We start from the raw sequence: 19,293 nt of genomic DNA, 5'->3' as shown, positions 1-19,293 counted from the left end.
TATCCTTACCCCGATCTGTTTAACTTCATATTCTCCTTATTTGGCACAATCTAACAAGTCTTAGTTCTATAAAGATTCCATTTCCACCATGCCCTTTCAGAGAGGTGTTGGATTTTTTTTTTTTTTTTGTTAGTTGCACTATAAAGTATTTTGGAGCTTCATGCTTTTGTGGTCATGATAAATACCTTATAATATTTGAATATTTTCTTACAGGAAATTAACAAGCGTACATCATCATTGCATCAGATAGGAGCTGCTTCTGCTCAGGATGGTGTAATGTTGGATGCAGAACAAAGAATGCAAAGAAATGAAAAGAATGTCAATGATGAGAGAGAAAATGTTTCGACTGTCAAGTCTATATCGACAGGGTTTGTAAAAGAAGTCAAAAATGAATCAAGTGTTGCCATAGAAACTGTGAAGTCTGATCACTCGTCTTTACAGAATAATATGAAGTATGGCACTGCAGTTCGAGGGCCTTTTTTCCCTAACTCACCATTTAAGGATTATCAATTGAAACAACTCAGAGCTCAGTGTCTTGTCTTCCTAGCATTCAGGTTGGGATTTCCTCTGATTAAGTCAGTTAATACACACGATAATTTGGATTATATTCACTGAATGTCAAATAAATTCCCAGATATCATGGCATGCATATTAGGTTAATAAAGATTTGTTTTCTTGAGTCCTTAATTGTGAATTGGCTGTAATTTTTGTCGTGAGATAATTGACAACACTCACTTGTCTTTGTTTCTATTGCAGAAATAAAATTCCTCCGAAAACAGCACATTTGGAAATTGCGTTGGATATCAATCAGACCAAAATCAAAGGTAATGATTGATGAAAACTTAAGGAATTTCAACTGTTATTTTTAAGTGGAAATAATTCTTTATACCTTAACTTGGAAGTCGATTGATCAGGTGTGAATGTTTGTTTCTCAGTAGGAACTTCTGAAACCGAAATTGGAAAAAAAGAAAAGCATTGGTCAGATAAGGAAGACTTGTCTGAGGGAAAGGCAGGTGAAGGGCCATCTAATGCAGTCCAGGAAAGGAACATGATTGAAAGCAATGACAATGAAACTGAAAAGTCCCTTACTCCAAAGCTTACCCCATCAGCTTCATGCAGTGGAAGTCCAGTGGAAGCAGAATCTTCTTCAAAAGAATTGGAAACTACACAGAAAGGGAGACGCAGAAAATATCCACGTATTGATCCAAAGTTAACAAAAGAAGAGAGGAAACAAATTATGGCTGCACGAAGGAAAGCTGAAGCTGTAGAACAAGCACAGGAAAGAGCAAAGTCAAGAAGAAAGCAGTGCAACTCTTCTCAGCTGGATTCACAATCTCAGACAAATTTTGCAGAACCTGAATCACAAGCTCAAGCAAAGGTTGCAGGACCTGAATCTCAAGCTCAAGCAAAGGTTGCAGGACCTGATGCACAAACTCAAGCTAAGGTTGCAGGACTCGATGTTCAACCTCAAATAACAAAGCTTGGAGGACCTGATGCACAGGATCAAACAACAAAGGTTGCAGAACTTAATGTACAACCTCAAATAAAGGTTGCAGAACTTAATGTACAACCTCAAACAAAGCTTGCTGGACAGGATGCACAGCCTCAAGCAAAGGTTGGTGGACTGGATGTGCAACCTCAATCAACGGTTAGTGGACTGGATACACAACCTCAAGCAAAGCTTGGTAGACCAGATACACAACCTCAAGAAAAGGTTTCTGGACTGGATGTGCAACCCCAAGCAAAAGTCACTGGACCAGATGCACAACCTCAAGCAAAGGTCGCATCACTGGAGACACAATCTCAACCAACAGTTGCAGGACAAGAGACACAATCTCAAACAAATGTTGAAAGTGTTTCCTTGGCGAAACATCAGGAAGATTCTGCAAAGTTAATAAGTAGCAATCTGAGGGCAGCAAATGAAAACAACATGGTTACCTCAGTTTTAAGCACAGGAAAGCAGCTTGAGAGGGAAGCTTCTGGTGTGCTTGAAGCTGGAGTATTGCATGTAAGTGCCAAAGATAAGCAAACCATTCCTGATGGTAAACAAACACTTGATAACAAGAAAACTGAAGATCCAATAATGGATTCTCAGAACAAAGATGGAAAGAAGCCAGCAAATGCCACTCATTTAGTCAGTACACCCAATCTGGCAGCAGGATCACATGTGGATGGGCCTGTGTCTTCCTCGGGAAGGATGATTAGGATGCCAAATGGGGAATTTATTTCCTTGGAAAGGTTTATTCAGATAGCCAAGTCTATGAAGTTGCCTATAATGCACCGAGACAGTGGAGTTTTAACAAAATCAACGATGGGTGAAAGCACCACCATTGGTTCAGAATCTGTTAGTGCAAAAAGCATGAATGAATCATATCCTCAGTTTGCAGGTTCATTCCCTCAACATGCAAACAAGCAGGCTAGTTTTGATGGCCAGAGGAAAACAAGTTCTTCAGTTGCTATTAACAATGGAGCTTTCTCTGGTAACTCTAGATTTCAAAATGGGAATCAAAACATGACTCTTGATCAAGAAGAAAGAGACAATTCACCAGAGGATTCCCATGCTTTTCTGTCCAAGCCAAACTACACTACTGTAGAGAAGTGGATTCTTGACCAGCGGAAGAGGAAACAACTTGAAGAACATAATTGGGCGCAGAAACAAAGAAAGACAGAAGCGAAGATTGCAGTTTGCTTTCATCATTTAAAGGCATGTTTTTTCTTGTATCAGTGATGCTTCTTTACAATTTGGTGTGATGTCTGTACTTGTTTTTCTAGTACTATTGTTTTTTTATAGATGAGAATTAAACTTGTATCTGCCAACTTGCCTTTTGGTTTAGGCGCATATGCTAAGCTCTATTTAGTAATATTTCCCCAAGACAATTGATGCTGAAGTCGTCAAGAATACATTTGGCTACATATAGTAATTATAAGCCACCTTGGATTGCCAGACCTTGTTTTTTTAACACTTGAAAGATTTCAGTTTGGTTAGGTATGCTTCTACAATGATGGTGGGGATAGGCATCATTAAGATTAAAATTTATGATCCCATTAGAAGGTCTTTGAAGTAGTTTGTTGCATATTATAGGATCTCAGGGCCTTTATCTATGTAAGGCTTATCTTGCAGTTCCACTCCCTCATTCTGGTTTTATGTGTAGTTTAACCAGTTGTATATTTTATTACATACCTAACCATTAGAAGACCTTTGAAGTAGTTTGTTGCATATTATAGGATCTCAGGGCCTTTATCTATGTAAGGCTTATCTTGCAGTTCCACTCCCTCATTCTGGTTTTATGTGTAATTTAACCAGTTGTATATTATATTACATATGATGTGAATTGGATCATAAAAGTAAGTTAGTTCGACTTTACTAAGCCACTATTTTCAATCACTATTCAAATTTATGAAGTATGTGACTTGAAACACTCTTAAATGATCCCATTTCAATACTTTGGCAAGAATAAAGTATGCAAGTTTGTTCAAGGCTTTATGGTGGTTGCCTATGGTTATGATGTGATTGAAACACAACTAAAGCAGGTTGTTAAGAAATAGAGCAGAAATTTTGTCAGTGAGAACCAATAGCAACTAGATGGTGGCATTTCAGTCGTCTCATTGTGGTTTTAAGTCTGCCATGGTGGGTGCAGAAGTATCATGGCGTTTTTTCCTAAATCAGATAGAAAAGAAGAGTTGTCTTTAGATTGTGTCTCTCCAAGGAAGTCTCTCCATGTTCTATGACTTTTGGACTTCTTGTTGAACCTTTGTGGATTATTCATTTGTTTGCATTGAGTCAATGTACTACTACCTGATTAAGTTTTCTGAGGAATTAGCATATAGGAGAGTATGCATTGAAGCAATTCATTGAAGATTTCAAAGGTAGGGGAATTTTTGATATTCTATTGGCATCATTGAAGAATTAATGAGAAATTCTGTACAGATTTTTTTCCAATGCTTTCAGAGAGTACAAAACTCTGCAAAATCAGACAAAACTATCACAGAATGTTTTCAAAATCTGCACTTGGCAACTTAACATTCTTGTTCTTTTAATGCATTAAGGTTTACTATTTTAATTTGGATTTTTTTTTGTGTTTTAATTGCAGCATTATTGAAATGTATTTTAGGTTTTCTTTTTCTATTTAAAAACTAGAAAAGTTAAATAGGTCTGGATCAGGCCGGAATATCTTTCTGAACCAAGCTTCATACATGTCTGTCCAAAGCTGGTAACTACGGTATTCTTTATGTTAGCAGCTTATAGCATCCGTAGTTTGACAAATGTTGTCATGACTCTGGAAATTGATTGCTTTACTATCCATTTTGAGATTACTTAGTAGACAACCATTTAGTGTGACACTGAGTATCTACTATAGTTCTGGGACTCGCCAGGACTCGCTTGCACTTGGCGAGTCTTGAGCCGGGTGACCCTGGGCGAGTCCTAGTGGCCTGGATGAGCTTGGGCTCGTCCGAGTCTAGAGTGAGACTCGCCTTAGACTCGGTGAGTCCTGATGCCCGGACTTGGCTAGAGTCATTTTTTTTTTCAAATCTCAAAAATAAACAAAAATAGACATTTTTTGATGTTTATTTTCAAAAAAAAATTGTATCCAAAAATGCTAAAATGTCCCAAAAAGCATCATTTCGCCCAATACAAAGATCATTTTGCTCTCTTCACTCTCTCTTTTCTCTTTTTTTCTAATTTTTTTTTTTTTTTGGGGGGCTTAGCCCCCGAATCCCCACTTCCAGCCCATAGGGAAATGCAAGTGCATATCTCCGCACCCCTTCGATCGTTCGATTTTTCTCACATATAACACCTTGTGCAGCTTATCAAAGCTACCCCTCAAACCCATTAGCGTCTCCACTCCCAAACTCCCACTAGTTAGTGGGACCTACCTTAGATGCCTTTTTATGAGGGATGCAAGCTCCTTTGAGCCATAGACTTCTAGTTATTGTTTTGATATTTGTTTGGAACATTTGGTGTCATGGATTTCATAGTCCATGAGTTTTGTATACATTTGTCAATATTTAAATATCTAACTATGCTATTTCCTTCAACTATAATTTGTGTTTATAACTATGTGATTGATGTATACTTGTGTATGCAATCAAATTAGCTTCTGCTTGATGATGTTATTGTGTCTTTATGGTTTATTTAATAAACGGTGGATGAAACAAGTTTCAAATCCTTAAAAATCTCTAAATTTCTTGGGTTTTTCACTTGTCAAGTCTGCATTGAGTTTTTTCGCCGAGTCCCGAGTTGAGTTACCCTTGCTGAGTCTGTGCCAAGTCCGAGTCTCGTTTCTATGGTATCTACATGTGGGAATTCTAGTTGATAAATTATCTCTGTAATTTGTTATAGCTCACTGAGATTGTTTATGTTTATAATAGCGCCCAACAATTGACATAAAATACAACAAAGCTGGACTAGTAATATGTATGAAATTTTGAGATGGAGCATGCAATATATTTTCTCATACCAATCTGTACCATTGCATTCTGAATCTGCGAGTCATTCTAAAAGCTTTTCTGGTAACTAGAATAATTGATCTTCATTGTTGCTAACTGTAACTATTCATGTTCTGTCCTGTTACAATGACAAGCATTGATTTAAAGGATGAATTGATTTCTGTTTATTTGAAAGACATAATGTGTTAATTGTTATGCATAGAATCATAGTGATACCAATAATTATAGAAACATAATTTTTGCTCATAAATATCAATGTCTATGGCAATTGCATTAAATATGTCCAGATAGAATAATTTCTGAGTACTCTGATGATATAATCAAGCAGGAGGTTGTCAGCTCTTCAGAGGATATTTCTGCTAAAACCAAGAGTGTCATTGAACTTAAAAAGCTTCAACTGCTTCAATTGCAGCGGAGATTGCGCGGGTACTCTACATTTCTTTTTCTCTTCATGCATTGAGAAATTGTAGCTTTATTGCTCTTTCAGCTTTTTGTTGGAAAGCAGTTTTGGTATATTTGTGCCTAAAATTTGGTATATTGAATTGGGAAATACTTTTTGGAAGAACTTGAATGTGAAAAGGTCTTCCATCTGATACATAACTGACTATGATTAATATCAGGGACTTCTTACATGATTTTTTCAAGCCCATTACATCTGACATTGAGATCTCAAAAACAATGAAGAAGAATAGGCCTGGAAGACGCATGAAGCAGTTAGAAAGACTTGAACTGAAAATGAAAGAAGAACGCCAAAGGCGAATTCGTGAAAGGCAGAAAGAATTCTTCAGTGACATAGAAGCTCACAAGTAAGGAGAAGATTAAAATGGTGTTTCGAATGTCCATAATGATTTGCCCTTTTTGTTGTTAGGTTAGATGTGTATCTATATCTGTCTCTTAATTTATGTCAAACCTTCAGCATACACATCAAATCACCTTACATTAGATTCGTATCCAGTTATCTCTTTTAATTATCTAATTTTTGAAAAAAGCATTGCATCACTGACAAAATTAGTGCTAGTAATTTCTCTCCCACTATATTATCTGTATCCTCCTCTCTTCTTTTTTTAACTTTTAGTCTGGCAGTGCTTGCTAGGGATGTCTACTTATAGTGTTTGTGGTCATTCATGAACATTATTATAACTTATTTCTTTCTTGAAGTGTTAATGCTTACATTTAATGTTTTGTTAAATGGGTTGTGGTTAAGTGGTTGGTTGGTAAATTTGAGTAATCTGAGTGGTAATGGTGTGCTGAGAGAAATGTCAGCTAACTGATCCATCAAATCTGATATGTGAAGTACCTCAATTCTCCTAAAAGCCTCTTGCAGCACACCATTACCACTCATGCTTTAAAAGATTCAGTTCCCCGAACCTCATAGTAGAAAAGAAGCTCGCTATGTGAGTCTGTTCTTGTAGCTTAGGGGCTGCCAGTAGGTAGAAGTTGTGCTTTAAAAGCCTTAATACCCGTAACCTCCATGTTGCCTCACATCTTATCTTCTACAAGAAACCAACAGTGGTCAACTGAGTTGTATGCCATAAATTTTGGAACTATCCCTTATCATTGAAGTATTCCTAAAAGAGGACCTCACCAAGAAAAGGCAAGAATGAGTAAATAGTTAAGTGCACATTGTAAACATTCTCAACATGTCCTGGAAGAAATACATTTTCAGAAGGTATGACTGGCTGGCTCGTTTCTCCAACATAAAATGCAAAAGAAACTGATTTGCCACCCTTTTGAGGGTGTAATCTGACTACCAAGTCTTCGTAAAATACTACCTGCCTAAAGACTTGCATTTCAAAGAAGCCCTGATTTTTATATAGACTGGAAGTATCTTTTCCTTAATGCTTCAACATTATGTGGCCCACATTGATATTGCAATCAGAGCAATGCCAATAGTGTGCTTTTACTTGGTAACACAAGTCTTTTGCTATGTAGTTGTACAAAACCTTCTCTGATTGTTCCATGGGCTGGATTCTTAAAGGTGCAAATTGAAAAGATAGTTGTCGGGGATCATTCTACAGAGCTCTTTATGAGCTGCTGCGGATCAGTCCACCAAGTTTAATTTTTATGTTCAGTACAAATGTGTCAAGTGTGCCATCGGTGCATCTCATAGTTCCAAAGACTTCCAACAAAAAACCTTTTTCTTGTCAATCTTTTGTCAACAAAGAAGGGATGGGGCCAAGCTGAACTCATGGGAATTGAAATGTTCCAATTGGTTGTAATGCTAGACTTCAAGCATCATGTAACCCTTTATGGTGCTAATTAAGAGAATCGGAGATTCACTCAAAGTGGTGATGATATTGAAATCATATAAAGCTTTGGTATTACCAATTGAATTACAAAGTTGGAATGGTCCCCTAATAATGTGATGGGCAATTTCAATGCTGTGACAGAATACCTTCTATTGGGAATTATTATTTTTACACAGCTTTATCTGGAAGAGATTAATACATTATGAACTCTGAGCAAAGAATTTCAAATTGAAGCCATTCATAGCAATTAACATCCATTCTTCATCCATGATTACTTCTTGAGCTTTAATACTAAAGATTCTTAAGCCCTCTTCATCCATTGAAAGAGTGAAAAAGTTCCAAGCCACCCAAGGGAATTATGTCACCATTTCTTTCCTGTTCCAAAGAAAGCTTTTGACCCTTCTGTATTCTTTTTTAAGCTGCTGCTTGAGACGAGAAAATGTATGAAGAATAAAGATCTTCCCGCTTCTAAAATTGATTTTAGTTTATTGGATTTCAAGATAAGGGAAGAAAGAAAACTTCAGGTTCTTAACTTCTTGTAATACCCCCTGTGCCTGTAAATTTTTTTATGAACAATATATATACATCCAAAGGAAAGGATCACTGGCAATTCAAAGTTCAAAGTGCACATGTGCTATAATAGCTGTCCTCTGTATGGGTGCGGATTTCTTAGATCAACTTGATGCTGTCTGGTTGCTCAGCTGTAATGAAATGGAAGGTCAAACCCTAGGAACATCTATGATACTATTATATACTTTGTTACTAGACTTAGAGGTTGAGTCTTCGAGGGGTCTTCTTGTAATCTGCATAACATAACACAATGAAGGCAGCAATGATGTTTACATGTCATTTGGTGTCCTTGTATATCTTACATCATTACCATTTGAACCGTTATATGCTAAGTTGCCGGTTTGGGTTCAAGAACCCGGTTTGCCGGTTTGGCAAAAAATTGAAAAGGGGTTTGGGGTTGTTAGAACAAAAACTATATATATATATATATATTACATATATATCAATATACAATTATATTATATTATATAATAATGTTACATATATTAATATACAATAATAATTAAAAAATTAAAAATATAACATGATATAATATATAATACTATATATAATAATCACCGAATTTATAAAAAAAACATTAACCGGGTTAATAAATGATAACTTTAATAGCAACTGAATTTATAAAGGGAGAAACAGTCGGCAAACCGAACTGCAGACCGGGCCCAAACCCGGACCCAGAGTGGACCCGCACCCGGATCTGGGTTCCAGGGCCGAACCCTGTAACTGAGCTTATATTTTCTCACCTAGTTCATAGGTACCTTCGTAAATTTAAATTTGCATGCCTTCAAATGTTACTGCTTATTTCTGAGGTGAGACAACCACCAGAACTAATTACTAATGCAAAGAACTCTGGATTAGCTTTCCAAAATAGACAAGACAATAAAAATGGTTCTCCGATGGAGAAGATAGAAGCAATTCATTACATAATATTCTATTATTCATAGAGAATTTCTGTCTACCTATGGGGAAAGTGCAGGGCATTACGGTGTTTATCCCAGCAGAAGATCAATGTCTTTTGAAGACCATATTTAAATGCAATATCTAGTTTTAAAAGTTTGTGGTTTCCCATGTGGTTGGTTATATATACCTTTGAATATCTATTTTCCTGAGAATATTTATGCAAATTTTTATTTATCTATTTCCATAGTTTTTAAATACTTATGAAACAGGTTGTGTTTCAAAAATATCTGGCTTCTCGTGGTTTAATGTAATTTAGATGTTAGTATTAGTTTGATGGGTTTCAAGCAAGCTTCCATGGGGACGCATCCCCACCACTGGAGCCCACGTCCCCGTCCCCGTCCCCGTCCTCCATGGAGTTTCAGGGACAGTGGGGTGTTTGGGGACGTCTCCCTGCTGTCTTCCCAACTTGCTAAATTGCTGGAAATGTGGGAAACATCCCGGAAATGGGAGGGGATGCCTGGCTGTCCCAGAGATGGCCAGGCGTCCTCCACAGCTGCAAGACGTTTTGTCAATTAAAAAAAAAGGCTACAGATTTTTTTGGTTTGTGTAATTCTACGGTTTTCTTTTATTTGTTTTACGAGTCTGTGCAGAGTCAAACTTTTGGGCTGCCGAGTCGAGTCTGAGTCCGAGTTTTCAAACTTCGGTTAATACTGCTGTTATGGATCTCATGATTAATTTTATTTTTCTTTTTTAGTTTATAGTAATACTGATGTTATACTACTTTATTGAAGTTTATTATGCTGTTATACTACTGCTGTCATGATTTATTTATATAGTGATATTGCTGTTATCAGTTATTGACATCTCTCTCTCTCTCTCTCTCTCTCTCTCACACATGTTTTTCAATATATTGCTGTTGCCAAAAAAATGATCACCAGACTGCCGTCCCCCAGTCCCCGTCCCTGAAACACCATGGAACCTAGGGTTCAGGGCTTAACACTCTCATAGAGATTGAATGCATTGTCTTTTATGTAACTTTGAACACTGCCTTTTGTTATCCAATTGTTAATTTGTTACAATACTAGGATCACAAGAAGATGGCCATGCATAGTGATCATAGGGTGTGCTCGTTTAACCATGGGCAATGATTCTCATCATTGTTGCCCTCCCAACCATAAACGATATACTGTTATCGTCTCCCCCGAGCACGGAAATTATATCTCTGATATATATATATATATATCAAATCTGGATATGACTTTATAGTATTGCTTCACTTCTTGAAGCTATATGAACAAGTTGGTTTGTCATACAAAAATGCGATTTGTACGTAATAAGTTTGCTCTTCTAATGAATTCGCTGTGGCTGAAGAATGAAGTCAATCTGCTATGTAATACAATCAGCAGTAGACCAAACACGATCTGCAGATGATAATGCACAGGCTGAAGGTAAAGGCGGATCTGATTTCTCTTCTAATCGATCTGCTTGTATTATTCGATAATCATGCTTCACACATTAACCTTGCCTTCTATTCATATGGATGCAGAATACAAGACGTAATACACACTGTTTGTTATTCCTTCTACGACAGTCGCTATTCCTGAATGTCGACCTGCTGATGTGTTTGTTTTCTTACTTACCTTTGTTTCCATCGACAGCAAGGTATATGTATACAACAACGTTGGTCCACAAGGAGTCACGACTCCTTGTGGAACTGACATGATTCCCCAAGGAGTCGTGACTCCTACATGGAGTCACGTTTGTTTAACTAAAGAATGATTCCCGATAATATCGTCAGATTCTTAATAGATATAATCAGTTAAACAAACTGAGAGTTATATGCCGTCATTTGCAATGAACCAATAATGTTAATTAATGAATTAATATATGTGATTAATATTATGAATAACTAGTAACACAAGGCTGTTACAAATTATTCATAATATTAATTGTAATATTAATCATAACATTACCAATCAATACTTAAATGATTACATAAATATATATCTATATGTGATCAGAGTAGTAAGGATAGATATACGGATAAATACAATACAAATGTCTAAGGCCGTAAGGCCAATTAGACATATGGTTCATCCAACCGATGCTACATATTTCAACACCAATATCTCTTGGTTATTCATCTTATGCATATAAAACTGGAATTTGAAACATAGAAGAGTTATCGTCTAATGCTTTTGTTTTTCTTTGTGTCAAGTGTCAACATACACAATGAAGATGTATAACACTACAGTAATGTGTTTTCAACCTTGTGTTTGAAAAGGATATCTGCATTGCAATACATCTTCCGTAATCATTTATTAGTCTTTCATTTGAAATGTTGAAAGAAACTTAATTCTATTCACAGTATTTTGGATTAATATTAATGACCTGCAAATCTTCTTAGAGATCTAATCAAGCATTTCTTACTTGATGCATATATGACAAGGTTCAAAGTATAACCTTATTATGATTACATATATCATAACACGTAATTCTTAAATTTCATGCAGGGAAAAAATGGAGGACTGGTTTAAAGTTAAGAGAGAACGTTACAGAGGTTTCAATCGGTATGTCAAGGAATTTCATAAAAGGAAAGACAGAACATATCGTGAAAAGGTTGAAAGGATTCAACGGGAGAAGATTAACCTGTTAAAGAATAATGATGTGGAAGGCTATCTTCGGATGGTTCAGGTATTTGAGTTTCTTCAGTTTAAGGGTTGGATTCCAAATGTAGTTTGAGCAGCTTTGTTACTTTCTCAAATTCCAAACATTGCTCTCTTCTTATTTGCTTTTGTTCTGCAGGATGCCAAATCTGACCGTGTAAAGCAGCTTTTGAAAGAGACCGAAAAATACATTCATAAACTTGGGCAGAAACTGCAAAATCAGAAAGTTATGGTGAGGAGTGAGATGGATGAAACTCGAATAGTTAATGAAATCAATGGAAATGAGATTGGTTCTGGGATCACAGAAGGGAATGATCAAGCACAGGCAAGGATCTTTAGTTTGTTCATCCTAATTTTAATTTTTTCTAAAGATCCCTCTAACTAATGACGAAAGTTTTTCTTAGTGCAGCATTATCTGGAAAGCAATGAAAAGTATTATCTAATGGCTCACAGGTATAAGCATTCTATGAATCAGTTCTCTGTAAATATTCCATTATAAAAGTATGAATAAAATTGATAGCAGCTGGTACTTGACCAATATTGGTTATTCTGGTTGTGAGGCCTTATTTATAGATAGCTTTTATCTTGATCTATCTAGGCAACAAGTTTTTTGTTTTTGTTTCTCTTACTTTTTTATGCTTCCAAATAATTTGGTCATTTTCTATTCATATTATCCCTTATTGGTTATTAAAAAATTATCTAACATCATGCAATTTGGATTTTATACTTAAATGCTTTTTGATTCAGTGTGAAAGAGATTGTCTATGAGCAGCCATGCTCATTGGAAGGTGGAAAACTAAGAGAGTAAGTCATTTTTCTTGCAATTGGCAATGTGGCAAGTTATATGATTGTAAAAAACAAAATCATGTTCATGTTCACTGTATCATAGGATTCCATTTTTTTTTCTTTTGATGGGTATAGCTTGCATTTTAAGATATGATAATGTATTATTTTCTTCCTGGTTCAGATATCAGATGAATGGGTTGAGATGGCTGGTATCTTTATACAATAATCATCTCAATGGTATATTGGCAGATGAAATGGGTCTTGGAAAAACAGTTCAGGTAGATTAAGTTAGCAAGTCTCCTTTCTTTTATCCGTGACTTTGTTAGTTCAATCTGTCTTGTGGAAGTGTAATATATTAATGCTTATAAATTTCAATGTGATTAGCAAAATATAATACTCAAAATGTCTATATGGAAGCTTAATAAAAATTGCATTTAAAAGATGTTAGTTATAATTTTTAGATGTAGACAAAATATTATCTCGAAAAGTTGTGTTAATTTGAATTGTAATTGTGAGATTCTCAGCATCATGTGCGCATAGTCATCAACCTATTATGGAGATTAATGAAATTGCTGCCGAGACACAAGACTAACTAAGAAAAGGACTGAGATCCTTATTTACTAGCAATTTACATAGCATAGTCATACATCTGAAAGAGCTAAGCTCTTTGTAGCAGTTTGTCTTATCTTAACTAGCTGCAAGCTTTCATAACTAAAAAACAAATAAGTTTTTATAAAACAATAGAAGCCAGAAAACTCAAAGTTCCACCACTATATGCTATTTATAACATTTAATGTACATGTATTGAGGGCTATTAACTTTAAAGTGCAAACATAAGGAGCTAAATATTTTTAGCTTGGATGAAATTAATCATTGTTTTTGAATTACATTGCATAACCATTGCCTATGAAAATAATTACTAGGAGCTTGAATGGAATGCACAGCTCTTAGTTTGTGTGTTGTTGACAGAAAGTCTCTGATTATTGTATCAACAATATAGATGTAAAATCTATTTCTGCTACATGCACATAGAAGAAACCAATATAATTACAAGAAGATAGGTAAATATTGATGACCCACAAAGGAATTTCTTGTTGCTGTTGTTTTGCAGGTAATTGCATTAATATGCTATCTAATGGAGACAAAGAATGACAGAGGACCTTTTTTGGTCGTAGTGCCATCCTCTGTATTGTCTGGTTGGGTTACTGAAATCAGCTTCTGGGCGCCCAGCATTTCTAAAATTGCATATATGGGCTCTCCAGATGAGCGCCGCCGATTATTCAGGTGGTAACATGAATCTGCAAATGTGTCTTGGGTTACTTCTGGACATTTTATTTGATGGTTGATTATATGAATATTTGACTGTTCTTGTGTAAATGTTTATGGCTTTACCAGGGAAAAGATCTCTCACCAGAAATTCAACGTGCTCTTGACAACATATGAGTACCTGATGAATAAGCATGATAGGCCAAAATTGAGTAAAATTTTGTGGCATTATATCATTATTGATGAAGGACATCGTATAAAAAACGCATCATGCAAATTGAATGCTGAGCTAAAGCATTACCAAAGCACTCACCGGTTGTTGCTGACTGGAACCCCACTCCAGGTTTGATAGATGATCAACTTGAGCTAGCAATAGTTTTATTCTGTCATTTGCTATGGAATTGTGGTTGACAAATATGCACATATGTTTGTGTGAGTATACTTATACCTATACATATATATATATATGTGTGTGTGTGTGTGTGTGTGTGTGCATGTTTGTATTTATGTGTACAAATATATATGATTTTGTAGCTATATATATGTGTTTGTGTGTGTATATATAATTGTATATTTATATAAATTTTTTTAGTAAATTTATTATAACGAAAAAGTTTTTTGCTGTTTCTGCTGTTCTTTCTTCATATTTGAGTTGTACAAGCACTCCCAAAGTTCATACCAGTTTTGTTCTTATAACTTCTAGATCATCAATATTTGTTTCTTAAGACAGAATATACACTGAAGATTCTAGAAAGCTTCTTATAGATATGAGTAGCTTAACTATTTCATAAATTATAATATAATTAGTAATTTGCATTTTACTCCAGAATAATCTTGAGGAACTCTGGGCTCTTCTGAATTTCTTGCTCCCCAATATTTTCAACTCATCAGAAGATTTTTCACAGTGGTTCAGTAAACCTTTTGAAAATGTGGCAGAAAATTCTCCAGATCAGGTATCTAATGTCTTGTTATAAAGATTATAGGCTATCTATTGCGCTGCAAATAAGAATGGTTTGCTGTTTTCAAAAGTGTTCATTCATCCTCTTCAATTCTTTTACTGCTCATTAGCAGGCACTGTTGACTGAGGAAGAGAATCTTTTAATTATAAATCGTCTTCATCAAGTATTGCGTCCATTTATGCTTCGGAGGCTAAAGCACAAGGTATGATCACTAATTATTATATTTTCTGAGTTTGAGAAATTTTAATGGCTTCATCATGAATGAAAATACCATTTTACCATGTTCAAGAAACTATCTAAATGCATCACTCAAATTATTAAGAGTGCATAAAAAGGCAGTTTATCATGGTTTACATATTTACATTATATTTACTATAGCATTTTTGAGCTAAACTTGTGTTTAAATATTGACTTCAATTTTTATTAACTACAACAATACGTCTCATCTATTTTTTTGCTTTGATTGCCTGTATGTTCCTGGCCTAGGTATGAATAGCTTCTGCTTGCTTCAATCACAGTTAAGTAGCAAAGTTCATAGCATGTTGCCACTTTTATCATTGCGTGTAGCAAAATCAACGCTAATACCTCTTCCCACATTGTTTTTTTGGAGCTGATAGAACTCCATTAGGCTCCACCATTGCTCTTTTCGCCATTATTGGCCTAAATTCTGATGACACAATGTTTTCGTCCTTAACTTCCACCAAATATCTATGATCCAACTTTTACGAGCTCTATTCATTCATAATTGTCTAAGAAAAAATATATTAGTAGAGATTATCATTAACAATGCAACTGGAAACCATAAAGAATTTGTTTCATAGAAGTTGGTAGACATTCTTCAGTTGGCCACTACAATGCATTCACACCCTACAACTTTGGGTTGGTCAAGAAAGAGTGACATTGCACACTTACGTCTCATAAGGGTTAAAGTCAAGGTTGCCATTAAACCATTTAAGGATACAGTTGATTTTGATGTTACTCCTATTGCTTGTTGCAGTTTGGCATGTGGAGCACCTTATCAATATGAATGTAAGCTACTCTTTGACGGCTTCCACTAGACCTACAGATTAGGATGTTACTGTATACAAATTGTTTATGTTTCTCAATCCTTTGTTCTTTAGTCCACCAAGACTTAAACAAGCATAGCCAATCTGCACAAGTTTCTTTCTCTATGTATCATTCATGAAGCAAATGCTAATAATGCTGTCAAGCTTCTTCCCAAATAAATGAAATATTTCGTTGATGCATATTTTGATGCTCTTGAGTAGCCTAAAGGATTTCCTTTGTTGAGTTTTGTTCAACATTTTATCGAGCTTCTTCTAGGTTCTCAACTTGCTAATTGACCACCATTGAGAGTGTTGAATTAGGATTTTCAAATCAAACATTAGCTTGAAGAGGGAAATATAGAACCAACCCTTATTAAATCCTACTCTCATTGTGCCAAAGAAGAAACATACTATGTGAATGTTAGTAATAGAGTATTATGTCATATACCTATCCCTATTATTTTCCAGCCCACTCCTCATCACCTCCTAGGCCCTATCCATGGCCTAATACCAAAGAAATGAGACTCGGACTCAGCGAGGCCGACTCGACTCAGGACTCGGACTCGGGAGTCAAAACTCGGCTCAGACTCCGTTGGACTCGGCAAAGTGAAAAACTCAAGAAATTTAGAGATTTTCAAAGATTTAAAACTTGTTTCATGCACCCTTTATTAAATACACCTTAAAGACACAATAACATCATCAAATAGAAGCTAATTTGATTACATACACAAGTATACATCAATTACATAAGCATAAACGCAAATTGTAGCTGAAGGAGATAACAAACATAGATATATAAATATTGTCAAATGTATACAATATTACAAAACTCATGGAATAAAAAATCCATGTCATCATATGATCAAATGAGATGCAAACTCTTCCTTTTTAACTCTTGATGCACCAAATGAAAGTATATGTTGTTATATGGAATTGGAGCCTAATTAGACTCAGAGGTTAAAATTTCCCTACTTTTATCGGCGCAATTTCCCCCCTAATTTGACGACGGGGGTTTGGGGGTAGCGCCCCCAAGTTGGGGTCAAGGGGCAGTGCTCCGCGAGGCCAAAAGACACTTATTATTTTATACTGGCATTGGGTGTTATTTTTCTATTGTTTCTCCTCACAACTCAACTTTCTCCTCCTATTTTGCCAAATGAATGAAATGAAGTTCACTTTTAGGCTCAAAGCATAATATAAACAAAAAAAATCAATTCAAAACATATTAGAAGTGTTTTTTTTTTAACTTAAAGTTACATGCCGCCGGCCGAGTTTGGGAGTCGAGATTCGCCAAACTTGGCAATCAAGTGCAATTTTGGGCAATCCGAGTCCAAGCCCACTGGACTCGACAAGCATGACTCGACTCGGAAATCGCCCAAACTTGGCGATTTTGGGCGATTCTCGTTTCTCTGCCTAATACAAATATCCCATGGGGGCTTTTTCCCCATCCACTAGTCAAGAATTTTACTAGAGGCTCTGAAAATTGTACATTTGTTCAATTGAATCCCAAAAACTGGTAGAATACATGTACTTTGCCACTGTTATGCCATTTGATTGATTTGTGAAGTTAGACTTCATCCACTTGGCTGAAACAAACATTCGCCTCAAATTAGTCTTTTGTTCACATAGTGTCTATAGTGCAAGGAAGTGTGTTGCGAATATCATCAACCCTGGTCTAACTAGCTCCTTGCCCCCCGTGAAAGAGCGCATTATAGACAAAACCCTCGTGTGGTTGTAGATAAGTTTGGTAACCATGCGAGCCTTCTACAATGCCTCCTTAATGCATTCAATTTTTCCAATGTCCTTTAGGGTCAGATCAAGGCAATGTGCTGCACATGGGGTAAAAAACATAGAAGGGTATTTGTCTATCAGGAGTCTTCCAGCAGCAACACAAGCAACAACATTGTCTGTGATATATTGAACCACATTTTGTGGCCCTACATCCATGACTACCATGCTATACATCTTGAACAATGCAGCTGCAAGTTTTATTATATTTGATGCATCCATAGATTTCAAAAAAATGGCGCCAATCTCACAACAGACAAGGAAGTTAATGAGGGTTCAGTTCCTTCTATCTGTCCATCCATCTAACATAATGCTGCAACCACTAGTAGCCCACTATAATTGATGCTCTTTAACAACACCTTCAACATCCTGTACTACATCTTTGAGCATACCAACCCTCAATGCCTCATAAGATGGGGCTTGAAACCTAGGGCTTGCAGATGCAATAGCATCTACCATACCTTGCCAATATGGAGATTTGGTAGCATGGAATGACAAGCTAGAGGAGTACCAAAAATTAGTAATTGCCTTGTTTGCTTGATCATGGACAGTTTTCCCTCCATCCTATACTCTCCAAAGTGGTTTGTGATCTTAGTGTAGTAAGGTTGGAAGAAATCATTAATGTTTCCTCCACCTATGTTTGGTCTACGTGTTGTAGAAGAAGGTGCTGACCCAAATTCCCTGAAATGCCCTTCTTCACCATCCCCACCCAAACAATTGCTCCTAGCATATGTAGAACTAGAACCTATTTCAACCTTGGTTCTCGCCTTTTAGGCCTTACCCTCAGCAATCCTATCAAGAGATTGCTTTTCCTGATACATGACATCTGCAAGGCATTTTGTGCAAATCTCAGTGTTGTTTCCTTGTTGTTTTGCCAAATGCCATTTGAAACGATAAATTCCACCACTAATATCATTTAGACACCAATTGCATTTAACCTTTGTGCTATTGGCAATTGGTGTGCAATGTGTCCATGCAAAGTCTTTCAAATGTGGCACTATGATCAATAATCAAATATGCAAAAATATTACACTCAGTCTCTAATTTCTACATTTTTACATTTGAATTTCATTGACATGGGAAATTGAAAGTGTAAATTTAATTGAATTTCAAGTTTAAAACAAAAAAAGATATGCTAGAAACCTAGCAAATGAGAAATTTCAAAAGTATATGTAAAACATGGAAAATTTTCTGCTATTGCTACTTCATGCCAAATCTAGTGTACAAAGTGTTATCAACTTGATCACATGGTGGAATGATTATTGGTTGTTAAAAGGAAATGTTGATTTGTGGCATTGCACAATTTCAATTGAGTAGAGTATTTTCAATTTCAGCTTTAGATCTTGGAGGGTGAAGGCATAAGAACGACATTTTATACAACTTCTACAACCACCACATAAAATTTTAGTGTGAAAGTTGTATACTATTTTGATGAATTTTATTACTTGATTGACTTTGTGTAATCATCATTTGACATCATTATTGTTGATGGTAGACAAGTCAACCAAGGTTTTCTACTTTTGATTTATTAGGATGCCCTATAATACTGCATCAATGACATGAATTTTAATGGTGGATGTTATCACTTGGATGAAATGCCTACTAATAGTTAATTTCA

General features: G+C 35.8%; 1 protein-coding gene across 5 annotated transcripts in view; it reads left to right on the top strand.

Annotated features, from left to right (window-relative positions):
- Positions 1-19,293, top strand: part of LOC131044739 (uncharacterized) — a 116,426-nt gene that overhangs the window by 51,718 nt on the left and 45,415 nt on the right. For 2 of the 5 annotated variants that reach the window (XM_057978146.2, XM_057978141.2), the window contains 14 exons: positions 214-554; positions 757-824; positions 936-2,704; positions 5,777-5,874; positions 6,069-6,254; positions 11,681-11,861; positions 11,973-12,158; positions 12,243-12,286; positions 12,581-12,637; positions 12,801-12,897; positions 13,731-13,903; positions 14,015-14,228; positions 14,713-14,838; positions 14,954-15,046. In XM_057978146.2, the coding sequence (XP_057834129.2) occupies positions 214-554; positions 757-824; positions 936-2,704; positions 5,777-5,874; positions 6,069-6,254; positions 11,681-11,861; positions 11,973-12,158; positions 12,243-12,286; positions 12,581-12,637; positions 12,801-12,897; positions 13,731-13,903; positions 14,015-14,228; positions 14,713-14,838; positions 14,954-15,046 (3,633 nt within the window). The remainder of the gene's footprint in view (positions 1-213; positions 555-756; positions 825-935; positions 2,705-5,776; positions 5,875-6,068; positions 6,255-11,680; positions 11,862-11,972; positions 12,159-12,242; positions 12,287-12,580; positions 12,638-12,800; positions 12,898-13,730; positions 13,904-14,014; positions 14,229-14,712; positions 14,839-14,953; positions 15,047-19,293) is intronic. The other 3 variants (XM_057978145.2, XM_057978144.2, XM_057978142.2) reach the window with 3 other exon arrangements.

The sequence above is a fragment of the Cryptomeria japonica genome, chromosome 3 (genome assembly GCF_030272615.1).
Source record: "Cryptomeria japonica chromosome 3, Sugi_1.0, whole genome shotgun sequence".
Lineage (NCBI taxonomy): Eukaryota > Viridiplantae > Streptophyta > Pinopsida > Cupressales > Cupressaceae > Cryptomeria > Cryptomeria japonica.
This window is presented reverse-complemented; position numbering and strand designations above follow the sequence as displayed.